At 31.2% G+C, this 14,636-nt stretch overlaps 2 protein-coding genes across 2 annotated transcripts; both read left to right on the top strand.

Moving 5' to 3' along the window:
• The first annotated feature begins 414 nt into the window (after positions 1-414).
• On the top strand, positions 415-2,290 carry LOC138938096 (zinc finger and BTB domain-containing protein 41). Its single transcript, XM_070304848.1, has 3 exons — positions 415-475; positions 1,158-1,782; positions 2,125-2,290. Exons 1-3 carry the CDS (start codon positions 415-417, stop codon positions 2,288-2,290), a joined length of 852 nt encoding a protein of 283 aa, XP_070160949.1.
• Positions 2,291-2,928: 638 nt separating this feature from the next.
• On the top strand, positions 2,929-13,189 carry Me31b (ATP-dependent RNA helicase me31b). Its single transcript, XM_070304801.1, has 8 exons — positions 2,929-3,320; positions 4,574-4,739; positions 4,922-5,128; positions 5,243-5,414; positions 5,497-5,647; positions 6,168-6,363; positions 6,447-6,617; positions 6,832-13,189. The coding sequence occupies exons 2-8, from the start codon at positions 4,599-4,601 to the stop codon at positions 7,126-7,128; spliced, it is 1,335 nt and encodes a 444-aa protein (XP_070160902.1). The 5' UTR covers positions 2,929-3,320; positions 4,574-4,598; the 3' UTR covers positions 7,129-13,189.
• Positions 13,190-14,636: the final 1,447 nt, after the last annotated feature.

The raw sequence follows: 14,636 nt of genomic DNA, 5'->3' as shown, positions 1-14,636 counted from the left end.
TATATTAATTTTTATATTTTACATAATAATTTACATATTAATTTTTATATAGCACAATCGTATAGTAAATAAATTATGTGGTTCAATTGTGTGTACATGTGTCTTATTGTTAGGTAGACGTGAAAATAGAATTAAAAAGATAAAAGAAAAAGATTATAATATATTAATAGTAATGTATAAAGGAGGAAATTAGTTTTTACAGAAAAAAGAGAGAGAATTATTATTTTAATAATATCCCAATTATTTATCAAGTACACACTCTAACAATCATTGGATAATACGCCACTGCTTGGCGAAAACAAACGCCGGTGAAATACACGGTACTGCCATATTGCTGCTGTGGTGGTCAGCAGTTGAACATTCTTTGTATTCTTTGCAAATAATAGACAGTCCCATTTTTTTATTTCAAGAAAAATGCCACGTTGTTTGATAAAGTCGATGGTGCGATACCAGAGAACGGACAGTTCGAACGAAGGTATTTTTGCTTTTTTTTTCACAGTATCTCCTTCTTTACGGCATCGTCCAGTATACTATTAAGATTAGCCCAGTCCTAATGCATGCATCGACGATAGGGCAAATATCATTTACAGTCATGAATGTCCTGATATGCCAATTTTAAATTTATTGAAATAATACAAATGTCTGTGCGATCGTTACTTCAACCTTGGCTGTCGTTACAATAACAAACACTCCTCGACTGATCATGCCATTTGTCTCCTATTTTCGCGTGATATTTCCAAGTACTATAAATCAGAAATTTCTTATCAAAGAAAACACATCAAAAAATATTTTTTTTCACAAATTGTATAAATGCTGTATGTGTGATAATAGACACAATTAATTTTTCAATTGCTTATTATTAAAGAGAAAAAAATTAATTCTTCTTCATTAGAGATAAAGAAAATGAACTGTGAAACTTTGAAATTTATTTCGATGATGAAGAACTTTATATAGAATAAATTTTTTATAACAACTCCATTTAATTAGTTTATGTTTCGCAAAATTATTTTCCTTTGAGTTCAAAATTGATGATATCATCTTTAAAATATACTGTAAATAAAGATTTACTGCATATTTTAAGACTAAAAACTATTCCCTGGTAATAAATAGTTTGCCTATGTTTTATCTCGCACGTGACAGAAAATCGATCTTTACAGAGACCGAATTCTCGTGGTTGCCGCCATCCGCGGATTTCAAGCGAAAGAATCATACAAAAGATGCAACGTCGAAGACGAGCAATATTTGGACTTGTTCAGGACTTCCCATTGTAACTCGGTACAGCTTCCATAAAGTCAATAATGCTACGTTTGACACCGGCTTCAATGCAACGGGTCGAAATTTTGCAAATATTCGCGGGGATGCTCCGTCAATCGACATCGTAAATACGATCGACTCGGGGAAGGTATCTGCGATATTGCTCGACGATGCATCTCAATCCTCCTCTAACGCGAAAGAATCGTTAAGAGCAACGCAGGTAACGGATCCAGGGAAGCTCAACGAGACGATAAATCAGAAAGTCATGATCAACGGCTCCGAAACGCAAACACTCTCGCAGGCTTTATATCTGATGCCGAAGCAAAAACACGAATCGATGAACTCCGTCGAGAATAAGACGCCTGTTAAAGAGAACGCTCAACCCTGGAAGAGAAATAAAACAATGCACTATTGTCCGTATTGCCGCAAGAGCTTCGATCGACCGTGGGTGTTGAAGGGCCATTTGCGTCTTCACACAGGCGAGAGGCCCTTCGAGTGTCCCGTTTGCCATAAATCTTTTGCAGATCGGTACGTAAAAAGGGATGCGAGAATAATATTTATTAAATTAGAAGTTTTCAATCGATAATGTGTGTATTTGGATGTACTGTTAGAAGTATACATTCACAAACTTATTTAAACTTATAAAAATTCCAATTTTTCTTTATTAAAAATTTAGCCTCATAAAATTTTCCTCCAAAGTATCTGGAGAATTTTTAATGTAAATACAAAGAAAAAAATTATAATTTCGAGATATTCTCTGCATATCTAACTTTATCCTATTTGATCGGTACTATCATAATAATTAAAAAGTTATAATAATTATTGAGAGATGCCATTATCGTATGACTAATCATTATGTATATTTTACAGTTCTAATCTCCGCGCTCATCAACGGACACGTAATCATCATCAATGGCAGTGGCGCTGTGGTGTCTGCTTTAAAGCTTTCTCGCAAAGACGTTACTTGGAACGCCACTGTCCGGAAGCTTGTCGTAAATATCGTATATCCCAAAAGAAGGAATTTCCTTCTTCGTAAAAGCGGATGAAAATATCAACTACAAGAAATTCCTATATAAAGTTGTTCTTAACAATATGATGTATTACGTATAAAGTTTTATAATATATTACATTCTCTCTCTCTCTCTCTCTCTCTCTCTCTCTCTCTCTCTCTCTCTCTCTCTCTCTCTCTAATACGAGAACTTTATGCCAACTACCTTTTATATTTTTATATTTTTGGATTCTAACATTTATCCAATGACTCTGAACCATATCGAATATATATAATTTAAAGTTTAAATTTAACAAAAAGTTTATAATTTATATTTATTAATTTTTTTATTTAATTACGCGCGTAAAATCTTTGAACACGCATTAATTAAACAGCATTGATCTCATTGAAATTGTATAGTCATTTCCATCTCTATAAAATATTCGATATATAATTTGGATTATTTCGAATTGGACACGCGATTTCATCCATGAAGTATGTGATTCACGAGACGCGATTGGGAACCACGAGAGACACGTGATTGGCTGATTAGGTAACGCTAGTGTTTTCCCCGCAAAATTGTCCGCGAATCGTTTTAAGATATGAAAACCATACCTTAAAACGACCAATCATAGTAGTTTCGCATCTAGGTACTTTTCGCTCTTTCATGGTACGAATCGTGTATACCGAACAAGCAATAATCGCTGGCATTCGACGCAGTGCATTAGTCAGCGTTAGTCGGAATTTCGAGTTACTGCAAACGGAAAGCAAATCACGAGACGTAGGAGACGGAAGAGAGAGACTTTGAAAATCGACTCCACGCGCGTCACACGCGAGAGAACTCTTTTTTTTCCCCGTAGCGCAAACGACGAGTTTAACAGAGTGCTAAAGAAGAAAAGCGCGGCGGCATCAGCACCGAAACGGCTACGGTGCCCAGACGCAGTCACTGGCGCTGCGAGAAGTCGACGAAATCATTGACATTGGGAACGGCCATTTTGGCGTGTTGTCTCCCACCGATCCAAGACGTGCTCGAGGCGCACACACACGGTATCGACATCGACGTCCATCCGTTTTCGAGGTAAGGAACACGTCGACGTTGCACATCCCGGACGATGTGCGTGCCCGCGATCCTCGCACCCCTCGTCGTCGTTTCGTCGCGTCGCGACGCGCGGCGCGCGTCTCCGGCGAGAATCGCCGCGGAAAATCTGGCTAGTTTAGAGGCCTAATGGTATCATCTTGTTTCTGTCGCTACCAACGGTTCGCGAATCAATTCGAAACGGAGGAAGATATTTTTATGGATTTATCCGAGAGAAAATGGCTTTGGCTATATATATATATGTTTGTGCATTGAAATTTTTTTCAAAAATAAATTCGTTATATAGCATTTATTATAACGCATATTGCACGAGTCTGTTTTTATCGACGATTCGAACGTTATGCATTTGAAATTGGCGAAACTTGTTTGCCTACACGGCGTATCAGCTATCTGTTAATCATGGATACTCGCGATTGATCAAATATGTACTGGTATTTTCCTTTGTTATTTCGCGCTGTTTATATAATTGTTAAAAAATTTTAAACAGATTGAATATTTCATCATTTTGATATATACATATAATGAGCGACGAGCTTGAAAAATACGAATATTCCTTTGTTTTTATTGTATATTTGTTAGTATCCTATATATTAAAAAAAAATGGCTTTGTGTGTTATTCTTAATACTAACGAAATTCCCCCCCCCCCTTTTTTTAATATAATTGAATAAAACGAATTTATTTGATCTTTTATTTTTCTTGAATTAATGATTTATTAAATTATATTTTAAATAGATGTTAATTCTTAGATTTAATTATATAAATTTTATATATCTATTGGAAACTATATAAAAAGGATAAAGAAATCAAATTTTTTTGTTACACAGTTAACGGTCTTATCTACAAAAGTATTCATGCCTCCCTTATACATCCAAACATGCAAAAACACTGAACACATTCAAATGTATTTATAACGGCGAACACTACCTATAGGCATACAGTCATTGTAGGTCAATTTTGTTTGGTCTTGTTCTCCTTCTGGGAGGCTCTCTATTCAGACGTTAACATAAAAACTTAGTAAATGCTTTTGAATGTGCTTAGAGCTTCAAAGTTATATATTATGATCTAATTATTCATATTTTACAAATTATAACAGAGTGGCACAAAATTTTAAGTGGATTTAAAAAAATATACATTTAAAAATATATTGCAACATAATACTAGCTGATGTATATGTAACTACAAATAGTGATATCTTTTTTCTATTTTTTGTATTTTTCCCTTTTTTTTTTTTCAGAAAAAAATACTGCAATATTTCCAGAATGATGATTGAAACGCATATAAACTCTAATCACATGTTGAATTCTGGTTTGTCTAACAAATCGGAAATAGATAAAATGGATGATGTAGGTTGGAAAGCCAAATTAAAAATTCCACCAAAGGATAAGAGAATTAAAACAAGTGTAAGTTTTATGAGAGATAAAAATAATTGATAAATTATTTATATTTTCAAATTTAAATAAGTTGAGATTTAAAATAGATAAATTAACTTTTAAAAATTGATTTTATTATTGTTTATAAAATTCATGAAAAAATTTAAATTTTCTGTCTTAATATAATTTATGTTTAAACATGAATCTTACAGGATGTTACTGATACACGTGGTAACGAATTTGAGGAATTTTGCCTAAAACGTGAATTATTGATGGGAATTTTTGAGAAGGGATGGGAGAAACCATCACCGATCCAAGAAGCTAGTATTCCCATTGCACTTTCTGGTAAGGACATCTTGGCACGAGCGAAAAATGGAACTGGCAAAACTGGAGCATACTCGATTCCAGTGCTGGAACAGGTATATATAATCACTGTACTACTAATTAAAAAAAAAATATATATATATATATATATATATATTTAATTTAGATATCACATTTTTCTTAATATCATATACTATTTGCTGTTTTAGGTTGATCCGAGAAGAGAAGTAATTCAAGCATTGGTGATTGTACCTACAAGAGAATTAGCATTACAAACATCACAGATTTGTATCGAACTTGCAAAACATATGGATATAAAGGTTATGGTCACCACTGGAGGAACTAATTTACGCGATGATATTATGAGGATTTATCAAAAAGGTAAGACAAGAAAAATTTTAAATTTACAAGTAAATTAAATAAGTTTACGCATATATAACTAATTCGTAATTTGTGTTTTCAGTACAAGTAATAATTGCAACGCCAGGAAGGATTCTTGATCTAATGGATAAGAATGTGGCAAACATGGAGCAATGTAAAATTTTAGTTTTAGATGAAGCAGACAAACTGCTCTCACAAGACTTCAAAGGAATGTTGGATCATGTTATATCGAGGTATGTTTATAAAAAAATATTACATAAGATGCAAAATAAATATTTAAATGTACATAGATTTTTTCTATTTTTATCATATCTTGATTACACTTTAAATTCTTATTGAAATAGTTTTTTCAATGATACTATATTGACTATTCATGATTTACATGTAATGTTGTATTTTGTATAATTGTTTAAAATGTACAATATGTGCTCTTGAATGGATATATATTGTCATATTTCCAAGTACATTAAACTTATTTATCACTAACTAATTTTTATTGATTTCTGTTTGAAATTGATTGAATTTGTGCTATTTTTTTAATCGTCATTCTCTTAAGACTTATGTTGATGCCACACTACTTTTTACTGATAGTTTTTTTTAGCAATATTGCAAGTTGATTATTAATAATATTACAACAATTATATCACTATCAATTATTAAAAATAATAATTCAAATTGTTTATGCATGCATTGATGCTCTTTGATATTCATGATTTTACAGTATTTATTATGGTGGTATTATTTTGCTTCTAGATTGCCACATGAACGTCAGATTTTATTGTATTCCGCTACATTTCCTCTGACTGTAAAACAATTTATGGAGAAACATTTGAGAGATCCATATGAGATTAATTTAATGGAAGAGTTGACTTTAAAAGGCGTAACACAATATTACGCTTTTGTACAGGAACGACAAAAAGTTCACTGCCTTAACACGTTATTTTCAAAGGTAAGATATCATTAAACATTTGGTTTAATTTAATCCCATGTCAATACATTACACATATGTAAACTTATGCATTATATTTGTAGTTGCAAATAACACAAAGCATAATCTTCTGCAATTCAACGCAACGCGTAGAATTATTGGCTAAGAAAATAACGGATCTTGGATATTGCTGTTATTACATACATGCGAAAATGGCGCAGGCGCACCGCAATCGCGTATTTCATGATTTCCGTGCAGGATTATGCCGAAATCTCGTAAGTTCATTAATATCTGTGACAACAATTTTACTTATATAAGTGTATATGTATATATATACACATATATACCTGTATATTTGGATGTACATATTTTTTCTGACATAAGTAATAAATATTAGAATAAAATTGCATAATAATTTAATTTATCTATAACAATGATACTCAAATTTGACATTTGACTATGAAATGCAAACTTTTTTTTTTTTTGCAGGTGAGCAGTGATCTATTTACCCGTGGTATTGATGTTCAAGCTGTGAATGTCGTAATTAATTTCGACTTTCCGAAAATGGCAGAGACATATCTGCATAGAATCGGCCGATCTGGAAGATTTGGCCACTTAGGTATAGCGATTAATCTAATCACATACGAGGATCGCTTCAACTTACATCGTATCGAACAAGAGCTTGGAACAGAAATTAAACCTATCCCTAAGGTGATAGATCCTAGTTTGTATGTAGCGAGACCAGAAGACAATAATAGTATGGAAGAAGGTAATGTGTCCAAGTAGTTTCGATACTCTGTTGCAAAATGAAGCTTTACAAGCGCTCAAAAGTTTTAAGTGAGAAGAATGTGTGATTGTGACTCATTTATGTAAAGCATATATTGTTATGCTTAAAACTCGATGGAAAGAGTGAACTCAGTTTGAAAGTGAAATTTGTCACAGTGAAGGAGTGTCTACCAGTGTATTAAAGACAAAACAGTGCTGCAAACGATTTAAGTAAAGAAGTGTTCTGTACAAACAGAAATTGAAAACTTCAATTATCATTGTATTAAAAAAGAAAAGGATGAAAGTTCACTTGTAAATAAAATATATTAAGCATGCATAATAAGTGAGCTGAGTGATTGATGTGGTGTGTGAATGTTGGTATGAGTCATTCTTTGTATATAAATACATTTAAATGTACATAAGCTAAAGCAAATCAGAGTCAAGCCATTATCAAGATGCACAATATGTAAACAAATATGTGAATAACATAATAATCAATCATTGCATTTTATCATAATTGTAAATACTACATGCGGATACACATAACATCGTTTTAATAGAAGATTTTTATACAACAGCTTCATTCTTCCAGTATTTTTTTGCTTCTGTTTTCATCTAAGACAATGAAGAAAAGGGGCATATATAATTTAGAGAAAAGAAATCGGCCAATCTCATTAAGTATAGCATACTAATCTATATGCTCATTACTTTTGTACTGTCATGCATATATATACATATAAATTGCCCTTAGACTTTAATAATCTTATACATATATAAATTGCTCTTAGCAATTTAATAAAATTTGGAATATTAAGTATCAGTTGTAATGTTTGATCATGGCTTGATTTTGCTATCTGTCAATATTGTCATACAACTCTGAAATTCAAATCACTTGTCAATGTTAAAATAATTTTTTTTTCTGTGTATTTAATCTGCTTTTTTTCTTTCATTGCTAGAATTTCCTTTTTTCTTTTTTCTTTTTTTTTTTAAATGCAATTGGATTTTCTTTTTACAGTACTGTGATTGAGAATCAGAGGTTGTACAATTGACTAGTTTTATATAATTATTTTTTATAAACAACTGGCTGGTGGACTCCATTAAACAAAGGTCCTATTCTGATGCTGATAATAACGTATATGTCTACAATCACAGTCTACGTTTAATCATGCAACAGCATTTTATCGAGACAGATTTAACAAAAAAATTGCAAGGATTAATTGCTGAAATTATATAATAAGTAATGCAAAATAGAGTGAATGTAGATGCGTGAAACTAAGCATACACGCTAAATCATATGCAATGTAGAAATAGGGTGCATCACTATTACATTGTATCTCTCATGAAAGGTAAAACAATTGCCAAAGTTATATATTATTGATAATATCGATTAGAATCTCCAAAAATCTCCTTTGAAGAGATTTTTATTCTTTGTCTATACAGCACTTTACTTAAACATTTATAGTATTGTTTTGTCTTAATACTGTTAATCCTTTCATAAATTGTAACAAATTTTGAACTGATCTCAATCTTTCTATTGAATTTAAAATTCATCTCTTAATTACAATTACTCAGCTCACTTATTAGTATACTTAATGTTTTACAAGTAAATTTTCATCTTTTTCTTGTTTAGTGTAATAATTAAAATTTTCAATTTGTTTGTACAAAGCATTCTTTTATTTGAAAGAATTAAATACTGTGACAAATTCTATTTTTGGAGTGATCTCATAAAGTTTGAACAATGAATGTCTTATATAAATGAATTATGATCACACATTCAATTAAAACATTTTAATCTTCATGGAGGTTCTTGGAGATTCTATGTCGAAATTCTATCTGCTCTATTTTTACATTGCAGCATGATTCAATGTGTATGCCTAGCTTCACATGTCTATATCGACTCTATACTTTGCATTATAAATGCTATATAAGTAATTAATCCCTGCAATTTTTTTTGTTCTCTTTTGATCTCTTGGATAAATACATGCAGGGAAACATGCAAGAATATAGAAAATTCATTGTTTGCAATGCGTGACTATAACCGAAATTTATAATTTGAAGCCCACCAGCCAATTTGACTTAGGTTTATGAATGCGAGATTCGTACAGATGATAATACAGGCGATACCAAAATATTTCACGTTTGAGACAAATCGTCTTTAAATGAAATATTAATGGTGTGAAGGCGATTTAAAATGTATTTAGAGATGCGGTGTCAGTAATTGTGAGCTTATCATGGAGACTGTAGGATAGATGTACAGTAATGAGATAATAATTGCTGACACACATACAAATGTGAGAGGAAAGTGATGTTGTGAAAATTGAACATTGAACAGATGTGTGTTGATCCAGACAAATGGTTGTTCATTTTAATCTACAAAAGTATAAGTTACTTCATACGTGCTAATTAAAATTAGTATTAAATTTTTGGCACTATTATATTAGGCGCAACAGTAGCTTACTCGTTGGTTTCGCATTTTCCCGTCGAGACGTAACCAACTTGACAAATATACAATTACATACTGTTCATTATAACATACCGTTTCCCTGCACGTGTTTATCCAAGATTTCACGAAGATTTTTGGAGAGAGATTGTATTAATATTATATATTTCGTAAATAACATACTTATCGATATCTATGAAAAGAAAAATTAAATGAAGTTCGCGATTATCGTTTTTGTTTACCATTTATTTATGTTATTATCTTGGAACTTGGAACTCCCATTTTGCAGACACGCTCAAATTCTTCTAACTATTTTCTTACATTTGTAGTTGCATATAATAACGAAATGCGTGCTGAAACAAAAAGTGGCACAATTAAAATATGTTTGATGATACGACTTGCTGTGCTTACCGATATATATGTTTTTTGATCTTATTTTTCTATTTGTTTCTTCGATAATCTACGATTTGACATAACTTCTCTTTTAACCACGATTTAGCTGCTGTTGTGACTTTTATACTGGCAAATAAAAATCTATTGAGTACAGGTATAGAAGTCAGTGTTGATACTGTGAGAATTTTGCCATTGGTGATATACATATAATGTCAATTCGATGCTCTCTGATCAAAATACTATCTTCTGCTTGAAAGTAGATAATAAGGTGAAGGAAATCGTAATATATATTAGATTATAATATAATATTGTATACAAATCTGATCCATCAACATGGGGCGACATTATTTGCGAACATTTCTATAATAGGTAAAACAATTTAAATTATATATTATTATTGGATTTACTTTTCCAATTAGAAAAACGTGTGATTAAACAAATTGATTTAGAAAATCTCATGAGATGGCTTTAAGCATCATGTATCATGACATTGCACATGATATAAAATCTTGCGATGCACGCGAATATCGGGAAGGAAATTGTTAAGAAATTAACGGGAAACATGATGCGTGAGTAGATACAGGACTGACATTATCATATTTTCATTTCTAAAATGAAAATTGTTTATATACAAATTAGCAGCAAATTTATTAAAAGTTATATTACATCTTAATTTGCTACACATACATTTACATCGTTTATATAATACGTTTCTCTGATCTTTTTTCTTCCAATATGTTTACCGAATATGCGATTATTATTATATCTTTATTGATCAATTCTCAAATGCTATATCAAATCAAAATTTTAGCTGGCAAAGAAAAACGGTTATTTACGGTATATTTAATGCTATGATTATAATATTATTATGATAACGTGGCTACAAATATAAAATTTAATAAATTATCGTAAATCGTAGCAAATATATATATATATATATATATATATATAATTGCCGGTTTTTCGATTTACTCTGATCTTTGAAAGCCTTTATTTTATATATGGTTAACGTCACTATCATTATCTGACAAATTATTGTTTGTTTTTATTATCTCGTTGAAGCAGAAGAGTAATTTGATCATAGACCGCCCCCATTTCGGGTTGACATTATATGTACTTAATATATAAACACAAATGGGTTCGACGAAATAACTAATTTTTTCGCCACTATAATCTTCGAAACGTTCCCGTTTGCAAACTACGAAAATCTGCTTTTATTCTGTTAGCTTCTTCTATTATTCTTATTTTGCTTACAACAATTTCGAAATTTTTTTTTGGCAATCTTACAGAGACTAAGGAGGGGAAAAACTTAGTCTTATTGCGCTGTAATTGGAAACATCGATAGATCCATTTTATGGAGTCTATTTTGCGAAATGTATTTTATTCAACTTTTGAAAGAGTCAACTAGTCCGTGCTAATAAGCAAACATTAATCTTCTCATCTAAAATCTTTTAGACATTTTGTAAACAGTTATGAAAATTTTCTAGTCAAAAATATTTTCAAGTTTAAATTCTTATTTATTTTGAAATACGATATTTAAATATATATATTTTAGAGATCTATGCAAACGAGAAAAAGAGAAAGATATTACGTTTGTTTATTAATATACATAATCTACAAAAATTACGTGCTTTACTTGACTCTTTCTAAAGAATGATGTTTATGCGAAGTGGATATATAAACTTAGAAAAAAGTGGGCTTAAAAATACAAAAAAAAAAGAAGAAGAAACATTGATTAGCAATGTTACGTGAGCAGACTGAAGAATGTGGTAATTTGCCGTTCTTATATTTCATAATGCAGACGAATATCCTTTTCCAAAAAAATGCTGGAAGATAAGTTAATAAATATATATGTCCGTGACACATTTTGCAACTGCCAAAGTAAATCTTTTTTACTTTGGTATTTTGTTTTATTACCACGTCTTCTCGTCTGGCCTACGAAATATCTCCAAGTGCGGTTCCAGTAACTTATCTTGGATATAACAAGGAATGCCCTTGTGAAATGAAAGTAAGCGAATGTAATTCGTACGACGTAGAAATACGTATTTCGGAAGTAAATATGTTAACATCCGGGTGCATGCGAGAATTGCGGAGGACGCTCCCCGATCATCTAGGGGAGGAAGTAAATCTTATTTCTTAATATCTACGATTTAAATCGTAAGAGTGAAGGGGAACATCTTAAAAACGAGCTCTCTAACCAGAACATCGTAGATCTCGTACCTTCGTCTGAATTTATATTTCCATTGGTTAATGCGGCGAGCTGCGTGCAAGCACATTCTCAACAAACGAAATAAGAATCTATCGCATCGTGGAAACTTAAACGGCTAGACAAACAATCTTTCCGCGTTCGAATAACATACGCAGCTCGATTTTAATGGTATTGGAATTAGATCTCCAATACATATTTGAAACACAAAAAAAAGGAAAAAAAAACAAAAAAACCAAAAAAAGTATAATTCGTTTGAAATGTAAAACAATATCAGTTTATCGACTATACCCATGCTTTACCGTTTTGTTAAAGAACTTATTATTATGTACTTGTGTTTATATCAAATTGCGGAACCAATTCTGGCTCAAACGGAATATCTGAACAGCGTATTATATAATACCCTTTGTTATTAGTATTAATATTGCTATATTAACGAAATATGAACGAAGAGAATTTTCGATACTATATAACGGACATCGATTTATTTTGTGACGTTGAAATCTGAGAATTTCGGTTGTTCGTAAATACAAGCGGCGTAACATTGCGGAATTTTTCTTGTGCGGCTCTTATAACTCTACAACTTTTTTGCGTTTGTATTTTATAACTGAAATAATTAAAATTGCATACGCAATTTAATAAAAAGAATATATTATAATGATTTCGCAATGTTATGCAGTATCCAAATAACTCGCGACTCACGCGTAATTGTGCGCAAATGAAATATTCTGTATTTCTGATTTTTAATATGCATTTGTCAAGACAATTATTCTCGTTATCTGTTATCGTTTCGAAAAATATTTACAAAAGCAAAATTACAAGCTGTTTCCCTGTTCCAGCAATGTTATTGTTTTTCTTTTCCTAAATTGTAAAGATGGGTTTGCGCATGACTATATAAGAAAACAATATTTTTTTTTTTATTTATCTTTGTCACTCTGTTAGCTCAAACCCAGTCTAATAAATCGTATGTCAATTTTGTTTCCTAAAGGGACAAAACAGCAAAACTCTCTGTGTCGTCCCTTAATAAAAATTCTGTTTCAGTACACGATATATCTTCTTTACGTCATAAATCCTAAAATGTATTCGATTTAAATTTTCTTTAGCGTAAAACAATACTATTTAACTGATGTTTCAATAAGAATACTAGACGGCATACAAGACTAAATTTTCAGAATTATGGTATGAATGATTTTGCTTAAAATTCCGTAATTACTAGGTTTGACGAGAATGAACATTTTAATTGACACGAAATCTATTTCTCGCGTTATGCAAAAGAGAGAGATTTTGATCTTACTATTTATTTCGAATTGTGATGCGTATAATCGTTTACAAAGTATTGATATCTATAATAGATATAATAATATAATTATAAAAAAGAGAATGCATATTGTCTCTGTAGACATATCTGATATCTCTCATAAAGCTTTTGTTGATCCGTTTTCATTATATACCTATATTTCGAAACATAAACATGAATTTTGTTATAATCCGCAATATATTATATAGGTATATCTAAGGATTTATTAGAGCTAATGCACATTTTCAAGTAGATTACATAAAGTACAACGTTTATATATGGAAATACCGAGGTACTGTCCTTGTATGTATATATACGCTTCATACTGATTTATCAAGAGAGAAGTACATTAATGCATTTTCTTCTATAATCACGTTTAACAGATTTATATGGAACAAGCGTAATATTATATACAATATTTCGTTTTAAAACAAAGATATTTTTATATAACATTGATACCGATGTTAAAATATTGACGAAAAGTTATTCCAGTAGTATTGAAGTATCACAAGGAAAGCATCGAGAAGTTTCATATAGAATATTATAATATCATTTCTGGAACAACAGTAAATTGCATATAAATAACACGAGCTAATTGAATATAAAGCTCGTAGCTGTGTAACTTGTTAAAAAAATTATTTCAGATATATATACATAAAATAATATATACAGGAATTCTTCAATATCGCGAAAGGTTAAATGAAATATTAACGTTAAAAATGAAATATTAATGTGGAAAATACAATATCAAAAATGAAACATCGATACTTTAATATTATCGGATAAACACCTATAGTTCGATTGTATCAGTTAGCGTGAGCTTCTCTAGTTCCTTGCGATTCTTCGGCTCTTTCAAAGGGAAGATCTGTGAAAGAAAGCAGAATTTTCGCGAACGCGAAATATGAGAGAGAAGGTGGAGAAAAAGTCATAAGAATTATACTGTCAGACCCTCGTCGTACGATATAAATGTTGGGCTGTTATTGATTTTAAGTAGTTGCTTAAATAGCGTCGTTCGGCCGTGCTACCACACGGCATCGTCTAATGCATCATGCGCGCAAAGACGCGTTATCATCTCTCTCCCTTATCTCTGTATTAGCGTTTGCGAATCCATCCTTGTTAAGTGTAACATCAATACAGAGAAAGAAAGCTTTGCATTTGCTTTTACCTAGTTTTGTATTTTATCTATTATTTTT

The sequence above is a fragment of the Polyergus mexicanus genome, unplaced genomic scaffold (genome assembly GCF_030449975.1).
Source record: "Polyergus mexicanus isolate NDT 795.1 unplaced genomic scaffold, iyPolMexi1.0 SCAF_12, whole genome shotgun sequence".
In the NCBI taxonomy this organism is placed as follows: Eukaryota; Metazoa; Arthropoda; class Insecta; order Hymenoptera; family Formicidae; genus Polyergus; species Polyergus mexicanus.
This window is presented reverse-complemented; position numbering and strand designations above follow the sequence as displayed.

What these genes read in the sequence shown, in the direction of transcription:
- LOC138938096 (XM_070304848.1), top strand. Translation starts at nt 415, where the DNA reads ATGCCACGTTGTTTGATAAAGTCGATGGTGCGATACCAGAGAACGGAC. An exon ending in AACGGACAGTTCGAACGAAG is followed by an intron (nt 476 to 1,157) that starts GTATTTTTGCTT and finishes CGATCTTTACAG; the next exon opens with AGACCGAATTCTCGTGGTTG. An exon ending in CATAAATCTTTTGCAGATCG is followed by an intron (nt 1,783 to 2,124) that starts GTACGTAAAAAG and finishes TATATTTTACAG; the next exon opens with TTCTAATCTCCGCGCTCATC.
- Me31b (XM_070304801.1), top strand. Translation starts at nt 4,599, where the DNA reads ATGATGATTGAAACGCATATAAACTCTAATCACATGTTGAATTCTGGT. An exon ending in TTAACACGTTATTTTCAAAG is followed by an intron (nt 6,364 to 6,446) that starts GTAAGATATCAT and finishes TTATATTTGTAG; the next exon opens with TTGCAAATAACACAAAGCAT. An exon ending in CAGGATTATGCCGAAATCTC is followed by an intron (nt 6,618 to 6,831) that starts GTAAGTTCATTA and finishes TTTTTTTTGCAG; the next exon opens with GTGAGCAGTGATCTATTTAC.